Source organism: Nyctibius grandis, chromosome 7 (genome assembly GCF_013368605.1).
Source record: "Nyctibius grandis isolate bNycGra1 chromosome 7, bNycGra1.pri, whole genome shotgun sequence".
NCBI lineage: Eukaryota > Metazoa > Chordata > Aves > Nyctibiiformes > Nyctibiidae > Nyctibius > Nyctibius grandis.
In genome coordinates, this window is record NC_090664.1 from 12,432,212 (window position 1) to 12,456,911 (window position 24,700).

The 24,700-nt window shown below is 38.8% G+C and overlaps 1 protein-coding gene across 1 annotated transcript in view; it reads left to right on the forward strand.

The window, feature by feature from the left end:
* Nucleotides 1–24,700, forward strand: part of GADL1 (glutamate decarboxylase like 1) — an 85,013-nt gene that overhangs the window by 19,847 nt on the left and 40,466 nt on the right. Inside the window, exons 7-12 of the mRNA XM_068405041.1 lie at nucleotides 2,712–2,791; nucleotides 2,907–2,961; nucleotides 7,453–7,569; nucleotides 13,755–13,819; nucleotides 14,082–14,163; nucleotides 21,357–21,556. Coding sequence (XP_068261142.1) covers nucleotides 2,712–2,791; nucleotides 2,907–2,961; nucleotides 7,453–7,569; nucleotides 13,755–13,819; nucleotides 14,082–14,163; nucleotides 21,357–21,556 — 599 coding nt within the window. The remainder of the gene's footprint in view (nucleotides 1–2,711; nucleotides 2,792–2,906; nucleotides 2,962–7,452; nucleotides 7,570–13,754; nucleotides 13,820–14,081; nucleotides 14,164–21,356; nucleotides 21,557–24,700) is intronic.

Consider the following 24,700-nt stretch of genomic DNA (forward strand, 5'->3'; position numbering starts at 1 on the left):
TAGTTGACACTTGTGACTGGAGCTGCTAAATGTTCTCTGGTGTATTTTTTCTTAAAATGATGCGGTGTAATTTAGCATAATGGCTTCTAGTAATGATAGCGGGGGAAAAAAAAAGAAATTCTTGTGTGTTTTCAATCAATATAACTGAAAGACTACTTTTTCATCAAAGAAAGCATATTCCAAGTTTATGTAGTAGTATGTCTTGTCCCTTTTCTGTCAAAATTTTCCAAGAGGTGCAGAAGTACTTGTGGAGGCGAGAAATAATGTATCTTGCAGTCTGTTTTGTTTTGTTATTCCCTTTGTTCTTCTCTTTTCCTCTGCTTTTTGGTATAATCTCTCAGGTGCTCCAGCCTCTTTTATCTTTCTCCCAGTCTCCCATACCATTTTTTGTAATAAAATACATTTAGTGATTGCCTGTTTACTAGTATACTGAATTTGCAGGTCTGCTGCTTTCTCAGTTTGGAGCAATCTGATTATTCCTGGTGATTCATACCTTTCATTGGAACCTAATGGATAGAAATCAGTGATGGAGGCAACTTGTATTTTAAGTGATTCACTAATCCGTTGAAAACATCTCCAAACTTCTACTGAGTAACACACAGCCACTCTATAATCATTATTACCATTATTGATGTAATTTGATGTAATGTAAGACTAATTATCCACCTATGTATGTTATTATTCTTGTAACAGTCTAAATGAATGAGCCCTAAAGGCTTTGTGGATGTGTCATGTTACAAAATGAAGCTTTCTTAAAACTACCTGATAGTATCAAGTAGTGTCTTTGTATGACTTTATTTAAAAAGTGGGTGATGGTGGGGGAAACCTTCTTGTCAAAAAGAAAAAGAGCCCTTTGAGATGATCAGTCTCATCAAAATACGCGTGACAGGCTTTAATACCCTTAATATATTCATACCCACATACTAAAATGTTGTACATTTTTCATAATTAAGTAACTGCATTTGTGTGAACTCTCTGGAAGAAAACGGAATTAATTAACCACCTGGCTTCACCTGCTGTATGAAAAGTAACAATTCTAGACATCTTCATGGTTGCTCGAGCATGCGTTATTTTAACTCTTCACTAATAATTTGAAGAAGAGGCTTTTTTTTTTTTTTTTTTGAGAAGAGCAGTGATAATCCAAGGCTTGGATGATCTTGATTCTGAGAAGAACTGTGTAGTCCTATGAGATGCTGCATACTCTCAAAACTGACTCCATTGCTATGAGTGTGTAGGGATTTGGCATGCTGCAGGTTATTCAGGTTATTTTTAGGTTTTGACATCTAAAAGTATCTTCAGATTAAGATCACTGTGTCTTGAATTCCCAGGCTTATCTTGAAGATAGATTAAGCAGAGATCAGCATACTCTTATTCTGGAGTAATACAAAATGTTATGCTAGAATAACAGTATAGACAGTAGAGTAGGTCCTAACTTACAGAGGTGGATGTTGGAAATACGGTAAGATATGACCTTCAATATTTGTTTGACAGAAAAAAGCTTGTAAAAAGTAGAGAGTGGACTGTGGTCTTGAGTATCCTCCTTACCAGAGCCACTTTACCGCATTCTGATTGAATAAACACCCATTTCTAACATCCTTCGTGCAGGTGAAGGGGCCTCTTCTTTTACACTCACTTCACAGGCTTCATCCACTAATGCCCTTTAGTGTAAAGTGAGAAGTGGGCTGCGTGTATCTGTAATCATTCAAAGATGCCTCTGTGATGAGACCTAGCTAAAATACTTTGCTGAAATAGTAACTTCATTTTCTGGAAAATGCAGACTGGTCCAGACTGGAAACTATTGCAAAATCCATATTTATTTAAAGACTTTTGAAGATTTGCTTAAGTCTTATCTAAAGTCTGCTTTTGTAATGGCTTCTAAGATCCACATTCATATGAACAACCTCAGTGTCTAAACACCAAGATTTTCAGGTTCTTTTGCAGAGACAGGGCTTTGAATGCCTTGGCAGTCCCAAATGTACTGCATCTAAAGGCTCTGGTAAATCTTGGGACTTGAGCTCCTTGATCCTATTAACAGACTCACTGGATCAGGACAAGGGTCAGTTTAGCATAGTATCGTGTCTCTGGCAGTGGCCAACATCTGATGTTCAGAGAAAACATATAGAAAAATTACAAAGATAAAGTGGTAGAGGCTTTCAATATATCATAAGATATATCCTAGTTAAGGGTCCGGTTTCCAAGGAGTGGTGCTTTTGGACTTTCAGACCTCGCTGTTTTTCTAGGGTGTTGAGTTCAACGGCCTTTGGATGTTTCTTCTCATGCATTTCCTAACTCTTACACTCATTAATACTTTTCACTCAGTTCTATTAAAACATTTTGAAACGATTAATAATTCTTCCCAGATGATACTTCAAAATTTCTACTTTTCATTCTAATGCAGAACCAGCTTTAAAAAAATTGTGTCAAATAGAGCTTTTTATTTTTTTTAAGCCCACATTTTAAACATGGTGTACGTCTTTTTTTCTTTTATTTTACCCAGTCTTCAGTGTGTGTTATTAATTGTTAAATACAAGATGGTCTTGGTGCTGTGTAGCTTTGTCAGTTTGCTTTTTGTGTTAGGATATGCTGTTGTTGTGATTGTTAGCTGCTATTACATTAATTTCAGTGTCACTGTTCCCTATGCTAAGGAAGTTCTTTCTTTTGTTTTAATTGTGTACTTACTTTTTTTTTTTTCGTGCCTCTCTCATTTACAGTGTCATTACTCCATGAAGAAGGCAGCCTCCTTCCTGGGTATTGGTACAGAGAATGTTTACTTCATCAAAACAGATGAAAGGTAAGAAAGCAAAAGCCATGGCTGTGGTCTCTGAGCATTTTTAAAATGCAGTAGTGCTGTACATAACCAACCTATTTGAATGTAACTGAAAAAGTTTTAAATCTGTGTCCCTTAGAGGTAAGATGATACCTGAGGAACTGGAGAAACAAGTCCAACGGGCCAGGAAAGAGGTGAGAGGGGGAGAGAGAGCATGAAGGAGAGAAGAGAAGTGTATGCAGACTGTGTGCTTGTGTCTGAGTGAAAGGAAGGAAAACTAAGAGTGAGTGAAATCTTAAAAATAGGGCAGTTAATGTACCAGTGTCATTCTCACAGGTGCAATCTGTTCGCCACAAACTTGTGGAACAAGCCAAAACTTCTAGGTACTACACTCTTTATGAGGGAGAAAAATTCCACAGGGTGTTTACTACTAATGAAAGTCCTCAGTACAACACTGCTCTGAAGTATTTAGCACATTTCTTCTAGGATTTCTTTTGACCTTGATCCTTTTTTAAATGGATGCAGTGTTTGTTTTCCTTAATCGGTAAATGAAAACTGTAGGTTTTTCAGTTAATTACAGCAGATATTGCTCTATCCTTTGCAGTAAGCAAGAGCTGTAACATGTGGCTTAGTCTCTAAAACTATTATATGAGCTACAAATGCTAAATTTGGTCCTTTCTAGTATTGTAGCAAGAGTGCAGAGATTCTGTCCCGTGCCTCTTTTCCCCCAGGGACTTTGCAAAGTAGAAAGTCAAAGGCTAGCATTTGGAAATGTGCTGATGTATGTATTTAGACAACATTAATATACATTCACACAACCTGAAAGACAGTACTTACTACAGTCAACATAATATATTTTAGAGATCTTGGAGGACTGAATGTGAGTTCTAAGGCACAGAGCATCTTCTTTTGGCTTGGTTAGCTCACCTTATTTCTCACTTCCAGTTTGTGAATGAGAGCAGTAGGATGCAGAGCTCAGCCCGTAGTCCACGATCTGTGAATACCAAGTAGCTAGTGCAATGTCTGTGGTGTCGATAATGCCTACCATGGAATCCTACCTTGGGAAACCCTACTGTTGTGGCTGATAGAAAACCCAAGGCAGTGCTGTCCTGTCATGCACTGGCATGGCCACAACAGCTTTCACTAAGACCTGATTTGGATACATCTTCTGACAAACAACCATCTCCTCTGAGTTTCATGCTAGATAGCATAACTATTGATACATGGTGATTCTAATTACCTAGCAAACTCTCTTGCTTGCCTCTTTCTGTACTTTGCATTATCCATGGAAGACCTCTGTACTTTATCCATTTAAGAATCAGCTTCCTCCTAGAGAAACCAATGTGTTACAGTCTAGAGAAGTGGTCTATGTGGTGGGTGGGGAACTGGCTGACAGGTGAAACCCGGAGGGTGGTGGTAAATAGCTCTTTTTCAGACTGGCAACCAGTCACAAGTGGGGTCCCCCAGGGACCAACGCTGTTTGATATCTTCATAAGTGTCTGGATGATGGGATCAAGTGTACCTTGATGAAGTTTGCTGATGATACCAAACTGAGTGGGCAAGTGGACACTTCAGAAGGGAGAGCCACCCTGCAGGAGGACCTGGATAGGCTGGAAGAGTGGGCTAACAAGAACCTTATGAAGTTCAACAAGGACAAGTGTAAGGTCTTGCACCTGGGAAAACATAATCCAGGAGTGCAGCACAGACTGGGATCTACCTGGCTGGAGAGCAGCTCTGTGGAAAGGGACCTGGGGGTCCTGGTGGACAAGCAGCTCAACATGAGAGAATAGTGTGCTGCAGCAGCAAAGAAAGCCAACAGGATGCTGCATTGCATCAGCAAGGGCATCACCAGCAGAGATAAAGAAGTCATTATTGCACTCCACTCAGCACTTGTCAGGGCACACTTGGAATACTGTGTTCAGTTCTGGTCCCCACTATAAAAAAAGATGTGAACAGGCTGAAGAGGGTCCAGAGAAGGGCCACGAAGATGACTAAAGACTGGGAAGCCTGCCATATGAGGAAAGGCTGAGAGAATTGGGTTTGTTCAGCCTTGACAAAACAAGGCTTAGGGGAGACTTCATCACCATGTTCCAGTACTTAAAGGGTGGCTACAAAGAAGATGGAGACTCCCTTTTTACAAGGAGTCATACGGAAAAGACGAGGGGTAATGGGTACAAGTTACTCCTGGGGAGGTTCCAATTGGACAGAAAAGGAAAATTTTTTACAGTGAGAACCATCAGCCCTTGGAATAATTGCCTCAGGGAAGTGGTGGATTCCCCAACACTGGACATTTATAAGATTCAGCTGGACAGGGTGCTGGGCCATCTTGTCTAGACTGTGCTTTTGCCAAGAAAGGTTGGACCAGATGATCCTGGAGGTCTCTTCCAACCTGGTATTCTATGATAAGAAAAAAAGGACTGAAATAAAATGAAGCAAGAGGAAGCAGGCTGATGGGAGAATGAGCACTTTTCTGTTAAAAAAACAGATTTTTTTTTTTTTTTTTTGTTGGTGTAATAATAAATTTAGTAGTTATTTTTAAAAAATCATCTGGCATTTATGATGTAAAAAAAGAAAGTTAGCCTTAGTATGGTGCTCTGCAATTTAGAAATAAATGTTCTATATTTAAGTGCTCTTCTTACAGGAGAAACACTGTCTCACTTGCATTTTAATGGAAGTTACAGGTATATTGGAAGGTTTCCATTTCACCAGAGCTTCAGTAAGTGTGTCTGTCCTTAATAAAGTGCTATTTTACAACTCTTACAGAAGGACACTTCAGTGAATTACAGTAAATATTTTAATGACTCTAGACAACAGAAGATGTATTTCCTAGTGGTAGGAGCACAAAATGATCACTGACTGTGAGTAGCAAGAGTCTTATGCCTCTTTTAAGAGGATTTAGTCAGGAAGATTTATTTAAGTATATTTTCAAGAAGAATAAAAATTTAATTCCCTTCTTTGTGGGGAAAAAGGCAAAGGTAATGATCTTTGGAATTTGTAGAGATCCTAGACTTGCCCCATATTCAGTCATATTACCTGCTGGCTGCTGGAGGAGCTTTGACTTTGATGTAGGTGTGGGAGAAAATTAAGAATGCTAACAGAAACTCTTAAGTGCAGCAGTTACATCTTTGCCTCACTTGCAAGTGTGTTTTGTACTTGTGCTTCAGGCTGGCATTTACATTTGACTGAATTTTGTAAGTTGTGCTAGGAATGAATGACCAAGAAGTGAGTTATAGCCTGGTAATTCTTTGTGAATGTACGGGATTAATTTAAATTCATTCCAAGGTTACTTCTCACTGTTTTAGCAATTTGTAAAGACATTTTAAAATACAAATAAATCATAATTATGCACCATTCTAAGTCTTTTACACTGTTAGAGAAGGATAAAACTGTCAGAGTGTAAATGTGAATTAAACCTGTCTGTCTCTGTAGTAGATATTTAAAAGTGGCAACACTTAAAACAAGAGAAAAGAGAGATCAAATTGCAAAGACTCTTGTAGAGTTTGATTTTTCAGCTGATGTCTGATTTCAGTGAAGCTACATTGAGTTACATCAGCAGAGAGACTTACATCATCTGAGAGATTTAGTTCACTGCAAATGAACTCCAGGGATCCCAGACTGTACAATTCAATAACAACTTTAGTGCCTTTTCAGTAACTGCCTTGTCATTCTTTGGGCCAGATGCTGAAACATGCAGAGGAGTTCCTTCAGCATGCATTTACCAGCAAATGAGGCTGCACAGTCATTGCTAGGGCTGATACTCTGAATTTCATGTAGTAGTTACAGACTCCGCCAATTCTTTTCATTGTTTCAGTTTCTGCTCCTGCACAGCCACAGGCACATACATCTGCCAGGGTTCGTGACCTAGTTTGCTGTTGTAATTGCCCCCATGCTATTAGTTGAATGGGAAAGCAACAAGCAAAGCCACTGCAAACAAAATGGATGGCTTGTGATGGTTGTCTGAGACTGCAGCCTGACAATAGTTTTCCTAATCCCACCTTAAAACTGTCTGAGATTTCCAGTGGTCTCTCTCCTGATGTTCAGTTACCATCTACAGCCCTTCCAATTTTCTAGACAGGGGTGAGAGCAAGAGAATAGTGCTTTGCTGTACATCAGGCACGGGGGTCAGACAGCGATGACTGTCCCAGTCGCAGTGTGTGCCAGTGCTGCTGAAGGCAAATCCTGTTCCCTAACTGAAGGTTCCTCTTCACCAGGCAGAGAATAGGGGCATTGTAGAGACAACGCAGGTGGAACCCTTAGAGGGATGAGCCCTCTCCTTGCATGGGTAGCCTGCTGGCTGAGCCAGCGGCTTTATTTTATTCGGCAGAATGGCAGCAAATATGGTAGTAAAATGTGGAAGACTGAGAAATGAAAATCGGTGCATAAAGAGAAATGTTAAATAGCTGGTATGTTTTGATCCTGACAAAACTAGCATCTGTCAAAACAGTCTGAAGCTGGTGAAATCTGCCCTGGGATGGTGATAACTGGAAATGGGAAATGTTTTTGGTGTTTTTTTGTTTTTTTTTTTTTTTTTTTTAAAGAGTCAGCACTTTTAAATGAAATGTCTTCTGCTGGGAGACTAAAATGTGAACTGTCGCATCTTTGTCCTACATTCCTAGACCTTTTTATACTTTAGCTTTGCAGCTATACTGGAGGAAATGACAATTTTGTTTTGAATCCTATTGCAGGGGTCAGCACCATTTCTTGTCTGTGCTACAGCAGGCACAACAGTGCTGGGAGCATTTGATCCTCTGGATAAAATCGCTGATGTCTGTGAAAAGCATGGCCTCTGGCTTCACGTTGATGTGAGTTTGTATACGGTGTGGTTTTGTTTAGCATTGCTTTTTTTATAATTGCTATTTTTCTTTGAATGTTGATGTTTCTTTGTAGAAGTAAGTTGGGCTCTAATAACTTTTTTTTTTTTGCATAGAGAACAGAAATACATTCTGATTTGTGCTGAAAAACAGCAAATGTGCTGAAAAACAGCAAATACATGTGCTGAAAAACAGCAAATAATTTGGTTGTGACAAGCAGTCAAAGCTATTTTGTCATTGTCAGGTTATATTTCAAAATAATTTAAAAATGAATTTCTCTTCTTGCTACCTCCTAAAAATTTTTCAAGTGTGATTATATACAAATATAACTTCGGATTCTTTCCACATTCTATTGGAGAATGGACACATTAGAATTGTGGTGTACGGTTCATACAGGTTAAAATAAAGGTATATTTGTGACTCACTAGTTGTAAATTATTCTGTTTCATATTTACAGGTTTGAGTTTCCTGTAGATCTCCCCACGTTTTCCTAAATTCTTCAGAAATTTTTCTTTTCTACTTTCTTTACAATTTAAGGTTTGGATATTCAAATCCGTTCATGAACCTTTTTGGAATAATCATTGAGACTTTTTATTACCTGAAAGAGTTAGCTGTAAATGTATTTTTCTAAAACTAGGTCTCTTCATATTTTCTGAAATTGCATTCTCTTTATAATTGCAATGCCACAAATCCAGAATGGCTAGATTAAAAGCCATGGAGCACTGAGAAAATCTGGAGCAACATCAATGGAGATTTTTAGACCTGCTCTAAATTTTTGAAGTGTTTGTTTAACATTGAGTATCTAAAGAAAAATCACATAGGCACCGATGTGTGTTTCAAATAAATGTCTCCCAGGCATTAATATATAAAGCCGCTGTATGTGTGAGTCAGATGAGTTTTCTTATTGACTTGGAGGCAAAGATGCAGAATTTAGCCCTAGTATTTAAAGTGTCTGCAGAGCCTCCTCATGGCTGTGTGCTGATGAGAACGACCCAGCAGATTTTCAGCAGAAGTGCAGCATTCACGTTAGGCGCTAGTCTCTTGCATGTCTGCGCATAGTCGGGGGAAAGAGGGATGTATTCAGAATCTGTGTTGGATCTTCAATGAGTTGAGTAGACATGGCTGGCGTCATCTCCAATGGCTGTAGGAGGACAATGAGTAGTCTCCTAACATATTCCCTGTAGCTGGATAACTAAAATTAGGTGGGATGACCCTGGGCCATATTTTGAACTATATAATTCATAGGCAGTTAATAGTGTTTTGTAAAGAATTAACTTCTTCCAATTTCGCCTCATGTTAAACTGAGGTAAAAATGTCAGGGAATATCTGAAAGTTAATTTTCTCTTTGAACAGTGACTGTAGTTGTCAGATGTTAATTGAGTCCCAGTAGAAGGACAAATGTCCAGTAATAAATCAGGTTTACGGTTTGGAAGACCAATCGTTCTGTTAAGATATGATTCATGTTATGAACCTCTCAGTGGTTCTCAGGAGTTCTGTCAATATTTTTTCCATCTTTCACCCTCTATGAAAAGTTGAGTGGATGGCTGTTTCTTTATTTTTTGTTTAATGTTTCTAGCTGTATTTATATGAGAACAGGGTATGGGGAAAAGACTGAAAGCTTTCCACGTAAGTGACATCAGGCATACATGTATGTACAAATGTGCTATGGTAACATAAGCAGACTGTAATTCATAATGTGACCTTTTTTCACTCACAGCACCATTAGAAATAGGTTTACTAGAATAATATGTGAAAAGGAACAGTGACACTAGGCATCTGCCATTCAAAAGAGTGTACAAGAAACATAGTGAAGAGTTGGATTTTTTTTCTTTGCTTTTAAGCAAGCCTACCTACCTCCTTCTAGCCTTATAGGCAAGAATATAATATTTTTGAAAGCTTTGGGGATCTACATTCCTCTGAAGGGCCTGGCTTCTTGTTGAATGATTTACATGTTATGCAGTCTTGAGTTATAGCGAGTGACTACTGCTGTTTGGGCCTGCTGTAACTTTGGAGGAAAAAAAGATACAGTACAATTAAAACAAAGATTAAAAACCAGGGAAAGTTCTTTCTAATTTAGGACTGTTTGTGTATAATTGGTGGGAATCAGGATTTTCTACTGCAAATGGTCTGAAGAGCTGTTTGTAAAAATATCTTATATGAATGTCAGTGGTGTTATTTCCAGATTTACACTGATGTATCTCATTTCAGAATATTTTCTGATCCTGAAAATTGATATGTTTGCCTTGGGGAGACTCTTTTCATTAAATATGAGATGATAAAGCTCATGATTCTTAGGAAGGGCAAAGGAGAGAATGCCAACATAAAATCAGTGGGCTTCAGGAAGATAAATTTCAATAAAGTCAGAAATAGCAGATAAGCTCTCACAGGGAGACAAACCTAAACAGGAAAAGGGAGTTAAGGAAAAAGTTGTTTTAAGAAGATAATACCAATAAGTCCAAACTGTCTCAGCAGTCAAGCCATTCAACAGCCTAAGTGCAGAGACTATAACCAGGCTTATTTTGTGCACATTACAGTATTCATACATGCATTCCAGTTGCTTATTGCACTCTATCGTACATCTATGATGCCTTTCTTAATGACTTGTTTTGCATCATCAATATGCACTCAAGCTGCAGCACTTATGTATGTCATGTATTATGTTCATGTAGCTTTAAATACTCTGTATGAGGATTTCTTCCCTGCTGGTCCTTACTTTGACTTTTTTTCCTATGGCTAGACCAGTACAGAAAATCAGGTTTGACCTATTAGACTGTGCTTAGGTAGTTAGTTTAATCACACTGCAAACACTGTGATTCCAGCTGTAAGCGGTTTGTTGCATATGAAACACAGTAATTTTCTCATACCTAATTACCAATTACATTGCATGGGACACAGTTATAATAATTATCTTCATGCTTTGAGCTACGCTGCATTGCTGTCAGCTGGATTTGTCATAAACAAAATGTATCAATCTAGTTTGATCAATTTACATTCCTTCTCTAGCCCATGGATGGAGGAGAAGCAGTTAACTTTATTGTGTCTCGGTAATATCTCATCTGAAAGCCAGAGAAACATTGCCAAGATGCAGCTTTGATAGTGAGTGACAACCTGGCTGGAAAATCATACTCAGAGAGCAATTACCAGTGGTTCACTGCTGAAAGGGGTGAAAATGTTGAGTAGGATTCCACAAAGGTCCATTCTAGGTTAGAATTTATCTGGTATTTTCATTAATAACGAAAAAGAATACGCTGACTAAATTTGAAAATGACATAAAACTGCTGCAAGAGGCAGTGGGAGGACAGGGTTAGAAATCAAAGAGATCTTGACAGTTTGGAGAAAAAAGTGGAAAAACTAGGCTAGAGTTCAATAAAGATAGTGCTCTAGGTTTAAGCTGTAATAATCAACTGCATAAACACTGTCTGGGGATTGTTGGCTAGACAGCAGATCTTCAGAAGAAGATCTGGGGTTTGCAGTACGTCACAAATCAGCGATAGTAAGCATTTTCAAATAGGTTTAAATGTCTTTCAGAATTCAATAAAGAAGATACATAAAATAATTGTCTCTTTCTGCTTGGTGCTCCATCTGCTTTATCTACATTGTGCTCAAATAAAAAGCTGCATTTCAAGAAGGTTAAGGACCTACAGGAGAAAGATTATAAAAAAGTAAAGCAGTGAGGATAAACAGAATTGTACCCAGAAATTATGACCGATGAGGAAATATTGAAAGCACTGATGTTATTTAAACTAGAAAAGACGAAGAGACAATCCGTAACGGTCTACAGATGCTTTAAAAGCTGCTGCAAACAGAAAAGCAATAATCTATTCCCCTGACCACTGCAGGTATCAGAAGAGGTAACACTGTTTAGGACTGACATTTTAAATCCTTAAGGTTGGTATAGTTAAACAAAAATTAAGTGGTTAAGATGTACAGCCTCAATCATTAGAGGTGTTTAAAAACAGACAAAACCCGTGATTCCCAATCTTCTTAGGTGCCTTCTCATTTGTTTTTGGTTTTTGCCAGTGCTGGATTCTAAGTGCTTGATCTTTGAACTGGGTAAAGAAGCATGGAGCACAAATTCATCTTGTAGTACTGCAGCTCAAGGAGAGATTGAAAGGTGGTGGAGATGCCTGGACCTCCAGTACTATCATCCCTCTCTTCCAGATCTCCAGCAGTAGTTTTTAAAACAAAGGCAGAAAGTAATGCCAATAGTGCTGTGGAGGCAGCAATTGCTGATTCTTTCTGCACCTTATTTTTCACTTTGATGCTGATCACAAGCCAGGTGTGTTCATTGATTAGCGATCTCTAGAAAAGACAAGTGTTTGACAGAAATCAGATGAGTGTGGCTGATCCTGCCTTTGGGGGCGGCACACTGTTGAGATGACCTCTTAAGGGCCTTTCTAGTCCTGTTTTTCAGAGGCAGTGTGAAAATGTCAACTTTTTCAAATATAGACACATTTGGATGCAAATTTTTTAAATATTTATTATATTTCAATGGGTTGATTATGAGTTATGAAAATCAGGGAATAATTTAGTGACTGTTTTGACTTTATTGAATCATAGAAGGAGAAGAGTATAATCTGTCTATGAATAGGAAGATCAGTTTGCTTGTCTTCCCATAACACGGCTAATTTGGGCTAGCTGGAGAAACTCAGTTTCAAGTTTGGTTCTGCCACAGGGTTACTGTGAACTTTGAAGCAAATAATTTCCTGCCCTAGGTCCCACCTGTAGATTAAGCAGCAGCCGTTTCCTCAGCAAGGATATTGTGAGCATGACAACATAAAATAGGATGTGGTGCATGAATGTACTGCATTAATGAGAACAACACGTGTTAAAACAAGTTATTAACCTTTCATTTCCCTTGTGAGCCTTTACTGTTCCTGTCTCCCAGAGATAGCAGATCTTATTCCTAATGTATGGCCTATAAAGCAAATACTGATGCTAAATTCATAGATCAACTATCACATCTGTTTCTTTCAAGGAAAAAAAGAACAAAAGTCAAACAAGCATGTGTTCTCCATGCTTAGATCAAGAATCTTCACATCTGTGATTTCTTCTTCTTAGCCCAAGGTTTATGAAGCTTTTTTTTAAATAAGCTGAGACCAGGTGTGTTTGGTGGACTGGTGCCTCCTGTATGTCTTTGAGGAGCCTTGCTTATTTCACAGGGAATTTGTTTAAGTGGATTCTGCCTGCATGAACATTGAAAATCCTTTTTTTCATGTTTAATAGTAATTTCTCAAATGCCCTGTATGACATGTCTACTGATGTTTTGTGTTCTCTCCACCCTGCCCCTGTGGACAAATATTGTTGTTTGAGGACTGAAGATTCACAGCAGCTGGTGGGTGAAATCTGATCCTTGCAAAATTCATGGATGAGAATCACCTTCCCTGACTCCAGTTGCCCAGAAATTAAACTTGTGTAATAAAAGCTTGTTGTCTGGGTTCCTTCTACAGCCTGTAGAGAGAGACATCTGCAAAAGGTGTCACTCAAAGTCAGGTATCTAGGATAGATAAGATGACACTCGATAAGGAGTTTCAGTGGAAAGCTCCTCACTACAGAGAAGGCCTAAATGACTCTTAGACCACACACTTAGTTCTTAGATGACCTGAGGGGAGATGTGGTGAATCTTACTCCCTTTTAACATCAGTTGGATTGCTGGTAACAGAAATGCTGCTGTTGCCTACTCACTGACTTTGCTTTTCGTATCCAAACTCTGTGCAAAGTCTGAGCCTGGACTTTGCAATTGGCAGAGGTTATAATTCTCTCCTGTTTTCCTTGTGAATGTCTCAGAAAGGAAATGGCTAACGGGAAGAAGATGGGGCTTTCTGCTCTCTTTGCTTAGGTTGAGGCTGCGGGAAAGGTAGCATCTCTGACTCAGTAGCAGGAATGGGTCTGGTTATGCAAGGACCCTTCAATTCATGCCCTTGCTTCCACAGAAGGCACAGTGTAGTTTGTGACTCACATAGTGGCACAAACCATCAGCTCCTCTACTTTAGGCATAGCCCCAGGCTGCCATCTTAATTTCAGTAGATGATATTAAAGGCAAAATTTAGCCCACTGACTGTGTAGTAAACTAAGTTTTAAATTAGATAAAACATCTTCAGAAATTGTTAGTTGAAGCATTAGCAAAAGAGTTTTATACAGATAATATTGTCTTGGCTCTATAAATGTTCCAACAGGCTTCTTGGGGTGGCTCGGCTTTGATATCGAGGAAGCATTGCAGACTTCTTCATGGCATCCACAGGTAAGTCAATTTAGTTCATGGGCACACTTACCAGGGCCTGAGATGGAAGTTGTGTGACCTGTTGGCCTCCATAAGAGCTGCATTTTCCAAAACACATACTGTTATTAATTGGAGAGATTTCTGAACCTATGGGGGTGTGTGTGGGAAAAAATGGGAAATACGATATGTCTGCCTGGATTGTGTTTGGCCATTTTTTATTCTCCAGTACCCATGATTATAGGTGCAATTTCCACCTCCCTTTCTCTGTTTATAAATTTCGCAGGGCTGATTCTGTCGCCTGGAATCCCCATAAAATGCTGTTGGCAGGAATCCAGTGCTGTGCTCTTCTGGTGAAAGACAATTCTGTAAGTCCTCCTGTCCTTTTTTTTTTTCTTTTTTTTTAATGTGGTAGGCTGTCATTGCTGTAATATGGAAGTGGAAATAATTCTAAAACAACTGCAAGTCAGTTTTAATACACTGCAGTGCAAAGGCTGAATGATATTATTTTGGATTTCACCACAAAATTAATAAAGGGTGAATAAGAGAGCAGAGTCAAACCGATCCAAATCACTGTACTCACAGTGGTCAAATTTTGCAGCTGGTGCCCTTGCTAGTTAACTTCTGTACATGATTTGCATTCAGAATCGAGTATTTTGCACCTGTGTCTGCAGCACTTAAACACCGAGCTCATCAAAGTCCTCAGAATAGCTGTCATCCATTGGGACTGCAGCAGTACTGCGTCTCTAAAGCAGGCAGAGCTCATCTTCGCATCCTCTTTCGTGGGTGCACCAGTGTGGGAAAGGAGAGGGACAGGAGTCGGAGTACATGCAGGTAAAGGTGCTGAGCCTTCTTTCCTCGCTCTACTAGTTCTTCCTCATCACCAGGGTGATTTAGGCTTTCCAAAAGCCATGACTAATTAAAAGGTCTAGCAAGCAAACAACAGAGCTCTGATTTCAAGTGGCACAAAAGTGACATGAGTCTGCAATGTGGTAAAAGTCCCTGCTTGTATCTTTGTGGAATTCTTCTGTCTTAATAAAGGAACCAGTAAGAGGTCAATTATTTCAAACCCCATTTTAAACTTAGCTGTGCTAAAACTTATGCCCATTGTCCACCATCAGGGTTGAGTTTTAGCTTATACTTTGTAGGTTATGAATGACTGAACATCATGGAGATACAGAGCTCCTGAGGTTTGCATCGCTATTTTGTGGCCATGGTTTGTAGATCACTTTTATCAAATCTCTGTCAAAATAGCTGATAGTTTCTATTCAGCTGCTAGTGGTTAGCTAACTGTGTAATTGGTTACTAACTTCTGGTAGTAAGAACTGATGAGGACCAAAGAGCATAGATGCTAATCAGCACTCTCTTGGAGCCGATTGCGCCAAGTCAGGGGTGAGACATGGCAGGACAGCAAGGAGAAGTATGCCTCATTTCCTTAGACTAGAGTCTGCGGGATTAAAGAGGATTAGGCTCCAGGACTACCCGTCCATCACTTTATCTTTATTCCAGGATGAAAAACAAGCAGAATGAAGTTATTGACTAAGATTAATGTGGTGTCTTAATTGCAGACTTGGGAAGAATTCAGTGCTATATTTTTAACTAATTAGGCCCAGTACATAGATACAGCCCCAGGTAATGATGAGACTACTTGGGCTGCATAGTGGAAATTTCACAGGAAGAAAAAGGAAAGAAACAGAGAGGAATGAAATATTCTAGCTGCCCTGGCGTTTAGAGTAACTTTCAGACACTGTTCCAACTTCAGGGCTCTGGCAGCCTTCCTGTATTCTCCTTCCATGGAGTGTAATGTCTGGTAGAGCAATCCTATTCCACCTCTAAATCACAGCTAGGCAATGTTATGCTGGAAACACTTGTAGAGCTGATTCATAGGCTGTTGAGGGGTGAAAACACAAGTATTACTGATCATACAATCAGATCCTGTTGTACAGTGAGACGTGTTCTGGAAAGTAGAAGATTTCTCTGCATGGTGAGGAGAGGGTGTTTTACTCTGTTTAATTCCTGGAAAATTGGCACTTACATGTTTTGTGTATCTGCCAGTGCAGTCTTTATATGCAAAGAGACTCACGTACAAATTTGAGTACTTTCTTACTAGCTTTTTGGAAGTGTTGGAATATAAATCCTTAAGAAAAAAAGATCAAATGCGTATTTAAGACACTTTGGCAGAAAGGCCTTGCTTCGCGTTGATCCTCTCCATACCAGAACAGGCAGTTGAATCCTGTTTCCTATTAAAAATACTATTTTCACACCAGTAAGAGAAGGGAAGAGCATGTGTTTCGGTTTCTCACTTTGGAGCTTGTTCCACTGCTCCTAAATTACATAAATACCTATGGCTGCAGATGAAGCACCCATTTATATGTGAATGTAGTTCCTTCATGCTGCGTCACTGGGAGCTGGATGCTGAGGTGGGAGCTGGAAGAGTTTGGCACACATTGCTCTGCTAGTGAATGTTCAAGGAACCTCAGGTAGTTTCTGAAGTGGTGAATTCTGCAAGAAATCAGAGCAGCAAAATGTTAAACAGATGTTATGTCCCATTTATGAATCAAGCCCTAGGTCCCTTTGAAGGGCTGATTAAGGAAGTTTTGGTAGCCTGTCTTCCCATTTGCTTTGAAGTCCATTTGGAAACTCTGGACTACCTCAGGATTAGGGTTAGATGATTATAAGTGGACAAATAATCCCCTTCAGTTTTTCTTTCTCTCTCTCTTTTTTAAAAAAATGGTATAGATCGTTTAACAAGCCCAAGATTGTATGTTACTTTGTGTATGAAAAGATAATCTTTAGAAGGAATCATCACATTTCTGATGTAGTGGTAACACCCTAATTTCCCATTAGCAAAAGCAATAGTGACTGGTTTTGTTTGGTTTGGGTATTTTTGCCACATAGCATCAATAAAGCTATGTGGTTTAGCAATGGTAATACGCTTAAGACATTGCAGCTAGATTATTAGAATGAAACATTGTATTTAAGTATTTTCCTATACAGATTTAAAAAAAAAAGTACAGACTGCAGTGGAATGCCAATAAAAGAGTATCTCCTAGCCTTAGTGAAACAAAATTGGAATAATTTCCAAAGAAGGTAGAGATAGAAAAGAAAAATACGTGTTTGACTTGATTAGAAGGGAGAAGCTTTTTCACCAAAGGGAAAGAGGGATAGGTTGATCCTCTGTAAAAGCTCAGATCAATGACAGTAGTTCTTCAGTGCTTAAAGCACTCAAGAAATGCACAGCTATCGCTTTTCCCCTGCCATACCCTGAGTAACTTTCATCACTTCTGTAATGAGACAGACTTACTCAGAAAACACTTGTATTGCTGTGGAGTGAATTGCCGTGACTGTTTAAACACAAAGCTACATGGACCGATATCCTCAAAATGTTAGTGAGTCAACTTTGTTCTTATATGTTCTTAAAATGCTATGAATCAGTCTTGGTTGTGCATACTCCCTTAAGACCACAGAGCTACTCCAATTTGTCCTTGCTATAATCCATATAAATGTGAATATTATTACCATATAAATAGAGAACTAATGTTTAGCACCAATGCCAAAGTTCTGTGACTCGTTAGAGTGTAGCACTGGGTGAGGTAATTAGCAATCAGTTCTAGGTAATGAGCAGAATTTTCACTTATTAGTTAAAAATAAAGTCTCAAAGAATGTAGCTAATAAAATCCCAGTTTAGCACAGAATATAATTGATTGAGGTGATTATGGTAGCCATCCACACCATAATCTGTTCCTCACCGTTAGCAGTATCACAAAGATACCTACTTCCCTGATTCCTTTCCAGGGCAGCTGCAGAAAATACTCTATTCCTATTGCTTTCTGCTGGGTGTTATTACAACTGAAAGCTCCTCCTCACCTCTTCAAGTCAATTACAGAGATGGCCTTTTGCACTGCACTGCTTTTGAGAATTTATAAGTATGCCATTTGAAAGATTGTCCTTATTACTTCAGATGAGGCAAATCAGGAAGATGTTTGTCTTGGGGAAAAAGATGTTTTCTTAATGAATTTAAAATTTCACTTTTTTAAATGTAAAGAGATCAGAAGGCTTGCTGTAGGTAAGTGTGTTCAATGAGAAAAATATGTTGAATTATGAAGCTGGAGTTCTTACATATTGATTTCAGTATCAATAATTATTCATTTATTTGCCATTAATTAGAACACACAGAAAATATCCATAGACTTCATCAAAACCAAAGGCTATTTGAAACTTTGTAGTGGACTGGGGCCTCCATGAAAACAGTATTTTCATTTTCTAAACTTTAGCAGCCCCAGTATAAGGCAGAGCACTACCATTAGTCTCTGTACAAAGGGTAGAAAGATGAAAGCTGCTGAAGAAAGAATCTCAAACTTGTCATAGGGAGCAGTTCTAATAAAATTTTTGCAATTCTTCTGAACAGGTGGAGCAGCTCAGTTACTGTGTGGAAAACTTGTAGTCGTCTTGGGACTGAGAATGTTGAAAGCATACTTTTTTCTTTTTTTTTTTCTTCTTCTACTTTTCCATCATTTGACTAGGAAAACTGAGATGACTTTTTATGCCTTCAGCACGTTTATATCTATTACTTTTAAGACAGTAGCGATTAAGGAGTAACTACTTTCTTGAGCATAAAATTTATCTTGGATTTTTTTCCTCTTCTGTTGTCCTCCCTACCCAAACTATTCTGCAACGTTCACTTTCTCTTCCCTTCTCTTTCTTCTCCACATTACTTCTTGCATTGGTCTAGCATATTTCTTTCTTTCTCACAAAGCATGATTTTTGTTTCTTCTCCTGGCTGCTCTAGTATTGTGCTGGAGGATGTCACTGTACTTGCCTCTGGAGATTGGCAGTAGGCAGTATCTTCAGCAGGATTTCTTGAGCATGTTGCATTATTAGTAAGATAAGCAGATGGAAAAGGATCATCAAGCCAGCACATCTTGTCAGCTTCGGATGCACCAGGAGAGTAGGATAATACCCGCTTTTTTTTTTAAATGAAATATGTTCCCAGGAATTTGAGTTCGCTCAAAGATATTGAACTATTTGTTCTTGTTGCGTTTTTACTCTAGAGCACTTGTTTTTAAACTATGAAACTCTGCAGCTGTACTGTGATCTTAAGTGAGCTTCTCAGTCTTTCTGTAATATTACCAACTGAGTTTAGGTTTCTTGTGACAAACAAAAGTTATTATTTCTCAGACAACAGGCATGAGGGGAACTAATATGCTGCGATGTCCTCTATTGTGCAGCTGTATTACATTCCGATAAGGCAGAAGATAGTCCCACATTGATCAGACCTGCTATACACTCACTGCAAAAACACTGTGAAAAATTTTAAAGTCAGTAAGAGACAAAGCAATCAAGTTAAATTTGTGGATGTTGCGGCCTTTTTTTTTTTTTTTTTTTTAAATACCATGTCTAGTAAACTTGTATTTCCCCTGAAAATCAAGGTATGGGGATCTAAATGAATAGGGCACAATGGCTTGACAAGCAGATTCCCGTTCCTGTTGTGCAGCTACTAGCCAGAGAACACAAAGCTGTAGAAAAACTGTAAAGGATGGATCCTTCAGTGCTTGAGTTTTCTTTGGTTTCTAATGTTGTCTTCTTGCTTTTCCTTTTCTGAGAAAGTTGGAAAGTGGGTGTGAGAATCTTGGGTACTGCAAAAAACTGGACCCAGCACTGGCTTTCATCTATGGCCACTGTGTGCTGCAGCAGCACATTATCACTCTGATGACTGCAGAGGGAGAGCAACTGCTGCTCCTTTTTTCCCCAAGCTGTCACATAAACTGTCTTTTCACAAGGCTGAATGTGCTGGTCCTGTGGCTAAAGAGTTCAGACTGAATTTGCTGTCCTTTTTGCAAGCCAGCAATACTACAATGGCATTTTCAAACCCCTGCAGAAGTTGTGGAGAAACCTTTGGTGGTGTTCTCCTTTTGTGCTCTATGAATAGGTGCGCAGGTTGGTGTGTTTCTTTTGTTTTCATTTTAGTATTGATGGAGGGAATTGAAAAAGCTAGGAGAGGAGAGACTTATTCTGTGTATGCCAGTGGACTATTTCTCCTTTGGATTTTTTTTGCCTTGACCTTTTTTTCTCTGTTTTATTGCCAGTTCCAAAGTTATCAGTAGTGCATTGTAATGTAGATCAAGAATTGTACCTCTGTTACAGGAACGTGACACTTTCATTAAGTGTGATGTCGGACACTGTCTGCCATTTTAAAATCAGACTTGCAGCAGATGCAGAGAAAAGGATGAAATGTGAAATGCTTTTTCAGTTGGTTCAAACTGAAGAGTGATGTTGAATTGGAAAATGAATTGTGCTCTTTGAGATACTGTTAAGCAACTTCTGTCATGCTGTCCACTTCTGTTCCTTGGTCTGTTCTGCATGGAAGACTTCTCGTTCAACTGTCACTTAAATACATGTTTGCAGACCTGAATCAGATGCTGTAGCTATGTTTTTAACCTCATCTGAATTTCTATTCTAGTATTATCTTACAGATTGTGGTTTATTTTTCTTACCCACTTTTAATATCACTGACAAATCTACAACCTTTTCTGTCTCTTGGGCTTCTTATACGACCACCCTCATCTCTGCTCTTGTAACCTGCTTTGTGCCAGCCCTTCTCTTTACTTCATAGTATTACGGAGTATACTTCGATATTTCATTCTTCAGCCAATGGCCAGTCCTATGCCTCTTGTCTTCCCCTGCACCTTTAAACCTATAACAGCTTCTGTCCTTTCTGTTTCTCACCTTTGTTCTTTGCTGGAACTTGCCACGTTACTCATTTATTTTTGTCTGTTTTCTGCTGCTCATCTCTGCCCAGGCAGCCTCTCAGAAGTTGGAGGCTGGAGATTGCTGAATAAAAAGAATTTCATTAACAAACCATAATTAGGGTATGCTGAAGTACCTCTTATGAGGTTTATTTTCAAATGTTAAAATTGTCTGAACTCTGAAAAAAGAAAAAAAATGGGGTTGTACTAATCTCTTCGTGGTGTTTCCACTCAAACAGTCAGATAGCCTATGCTAAATCCTCAGTGACTTTATTTTCTAGTAAGGGCTAAACATTTATTTCTTGGAGCTAAAATCTTCCCTACCTGCAACTAACTGTGCTGTATATAAAGTTCTTTGACAGAAAAGGAATAGATTGAGCCATTTGTGAACATGTAGGAAGCTCCTCGGGGGCTGTTCTTCCAGTCTATAGGCTGGAGCAATAGACGTAGGCTTCTCCTTCTCCTCCCTCTTTCCCCCCCTTGTATGTCTTTGGGCAACTGTTTCTGTGCTACCCACTGCCATGGTTTCTTGAGATCTGAGCCAGAATTGCTCTTCAATCTGCAATTGTTCAGTGACATTATGAAGAAAATAATTAAAAAAAAAAAAGTTTCCTTGTTGTCACTGCTGACTTCACTGGGTTCAGGTTTGTCCAGGGTTCTTAAACTGCACCATAAGCTTTGGATAGTTTCCTGCACATCCAGTTCTGTTTTACTAAGCAGTTGGTACAGACAGGAAAAAAAGGCTTTGGCTTGTGAAGATAAAAAAGTTTGAAAATGCCTATCAGCAATATAAGTCTCTGTTGTGTTTCTAATAGGGCCTCCTGAAGAAGTGTTACTCTGCCAAGGCTGCATACCTGTTCCAGCAGGACAAGTTCTACGATGTCAGCTATGACACTGGTGACAAGTCCATTCAGTGCAGCAGGCGTCCAGATGCATTCAAATTCTGGCTGATGTGGAAAGCATTGGGAACCACAGGCCTTGAGGAGAGAGTAAACAGGGCACTGGCTTTGGCTAGGTACCACCTCACAATTTTGATATGTCTAGTCTGTTTGACTGAAATGTTGACACTGCCAATACTCGGTATCCTGGAACAGATGATGTTGTTACTTTTTTTCCCTTTCCTTTTGTTTGTGTATAATAGGAAGAACTAATAGCAATAACAATTAGTGTTATTACATTTGCTACAATATTTAATAGTAATTATTACTTTTAGCAATAAGCATAGGTGTTGGTAAACATAGAAGTCCAAATTAGACTATCAATCTACATTGTTTAACATTTATGTTATTGGAACCAGACATAGGACAGGTTTATCAATAGACCCTCTTCTAACCCACAACTGTGTGTTCTGGTGTTAATGTAAAAGCAGCCTTATGTGCCAGGCTCTGAGCTGTGTCTAGCAAGAAGTGAATTAGCCTTTCTTCTGTTCACTTCATTCCTCATGACTGAGGAAATGCAGAAAGCCAATGATGTGGGGAAATTTGTATGAGGACACTCTTAATGTTAGGATGTAGCAGAGGTATATGAAGGCATATTGTTCTGAGATACTGCTTGTTTTTTCTCCACAAGTTTGCTGAAGTTCTTAATGGTTACAGGATGTTCTGTTAGGGACTGAAGCACCTTTTTCTTGTGATCTTCCCCTTGCCTGTCCTGTTCAATTTTACTAAGATTTTGGTCTTGCAGAACTGAGTTTCACAAGTGAATTCTGCAAAATTCTTGCTAGAATGTGTTTCTAAAGTGATGGTGATGTCTGTATCTGGGAAGAAGCTTCCATACACAGGTTGTTTTGTCTTCTGATAGAAGAAATAGTATTGAAATAAGAAAATGGCCCATTAAAAACAATTCACTTGAAGTATTATATTTGTTCAGAATTTACACAAGATAAACCACAATGAAATCTTCACCAATTCCTGGGCTAGCTACACACTACCATAAGTGAAATAATTAATATTGAAAAACAGTCACCCGTATCATATTGCCATTTTATTTTTGATATGAGCTACCAAGTTGAAAAAATCGAATGTTTACTCCAGTGAAAATTAAAGCAATAGTCTCACTTTAATGTAGTCACTTAAAGAAAAGGTAAAAATATCCATGACCTAAACCCAGAGTGGATTAGAAAGGAATAAAAAGAAAGAAGCAAAACCAGAAAAGCCCAAATGAGCTGTGGCTTTTTTCTCTATTTTATTTCTTTAAAGCTACTCATTGTTTGACTCGTTAAGTGTTCCTTAATATCTTCTGGTTAAATTGCACCTTGTTTTTGTTCTGAAGCATTGTACAGTTCTGTGCCTGTACAAAATATTGTATTCCACTAACAGTACGAGAATTCAGCCTTATCAAGGTCACTGGCCAAGGTCGTTTGAGAGTGTAGTGATTAATGACCTTTCTGGGATCGATATTGTCGTTGAATGTTAGGATTCAGCTGGTAGTGCTTCTAAGGAGCGACTGGGTTGTCTTTTTTTTTTTTTTTTCTTCTTTAAGAAGAAATTTAATTCTTAGTCATTATCTGATGAAGTATATTCTTTACAGTAGCTGCATTGCTATCTTGAGTTTGCATGGACATGGGCACTTCGCAGCTGAGACATCAGATTTACTGGGCACTGTGCCAGGTTTCCTAACTACTCAACAGCTGTGCAGTCTTTCTCCTGATTTGTAACAGTAGGTTTTACTTTGATGTGGCAAAGATAGTATTTCAGTGTTCCTGAACACAGACCTGGATTAATTCTGGAACTAGTCCACTGACTATAGAATTTAAGAGCAAGATTCCTTTTTTTTCTTCCCATGGCCAGGCAGAGCTGCAAAGGTTTCAGGGTAATTGCAGGCATGTATTTCTGTTGCATCAAACTTTGCTTATTGGCTATTCCATTAATTTCTTCTTGTTCTGGAGATGAATCATGTTTTCAGTGTAGTAGGTATCCCAGGAACATTGCGATGCTACCTATTTGGAAAGGCTTATTTTTAGAATACCTACAGTAGAGCATCCTGCTTATCACTTCAGAAAAATTTTTGCGGTTTTTTTTTCCCTGATTAGTTTTGGTGCAGGGATGTTGCTTTATGAAGTACACTAAAAAGAAAATGGATGTAAACTGCTTTTAGAATACAACTAAAACCACCTCTGCATTTTATGCTACAGCATCTTTGCAGTTTTTCTGCCTGATTTCTCTTCTGACACCCACTCTTAGCAGACATATGTCTACTTTCACTGCAGATCTCCACCCCTCATTTTCTACAAGGCTTAATCATAGCAAATACCACTTCTCTGTGTACTCCAGTCTTCACCGAGACTCAAGCCCTCTGACATTCTACAACTGTGACATGATAATAAAACTCCACTGTCAAGTGTGGAAAGATGCACAGAGTAAATTGCTCCACTGCCATCAAATGGTCCTGGCAAGATAAATCATGGGTGATGGATTTTCTAATGGCTGCCTTCTTAGGCTATTGGCAATATAGTTAAGAACATGATTAACAGTGTTGTGAGCTTGACTGACATCAGATATCCTATGTCAGATGGTTGTATAAACAAAAGGCACTTGTGGTAAGACGTAAGGGTATTAAGCATTGTAAAATAGCTCTAACAATTCAAGACCTAAAAAAAAAAAAAAAAGGTGATCATACATAGTTTCTTTTTCATGATTTATTAAAAAAAATAAATTGAGGGCCACTGTCTTGTGAACAGCCTGCTGATTTTGCTGAATGTTGGTTTTATGGCACAGACAAGTATCTTTTAATCAACAGGACAAAAGCACTGAGCTTGTTTCGCTTAAGACAATTCCCCTACAGAAACAGGTTCCCCCCAACAAGCTCACATGATATCTAGCCTCCCACTTACCTTTCAGCATGCCTCTCTTTCAACGTAAACAGAGGTGTGGGCATTAACAGCCAGGTAACAAACAAATGCACATAGTAGGATCTAAATGGTCATGGCAGAAAAGACCCAGAACTGTGACTTGTTGTAGTGAGAGGAAACATGTCAACAGCGCACAATGCGACGCAACTCATAGAGCTGTGTGTCGTGGGAACAGCACTCTACCACAGCGATCATTTTGCAGGGATGTGTGCTAAGAGGTAATGAGTCACACGCACAATACTTTTTAATGATAAACAGCGTGACAACTCCCCATGCTCTATTTTGAAAAATGTATACTGTCTAGGGTAT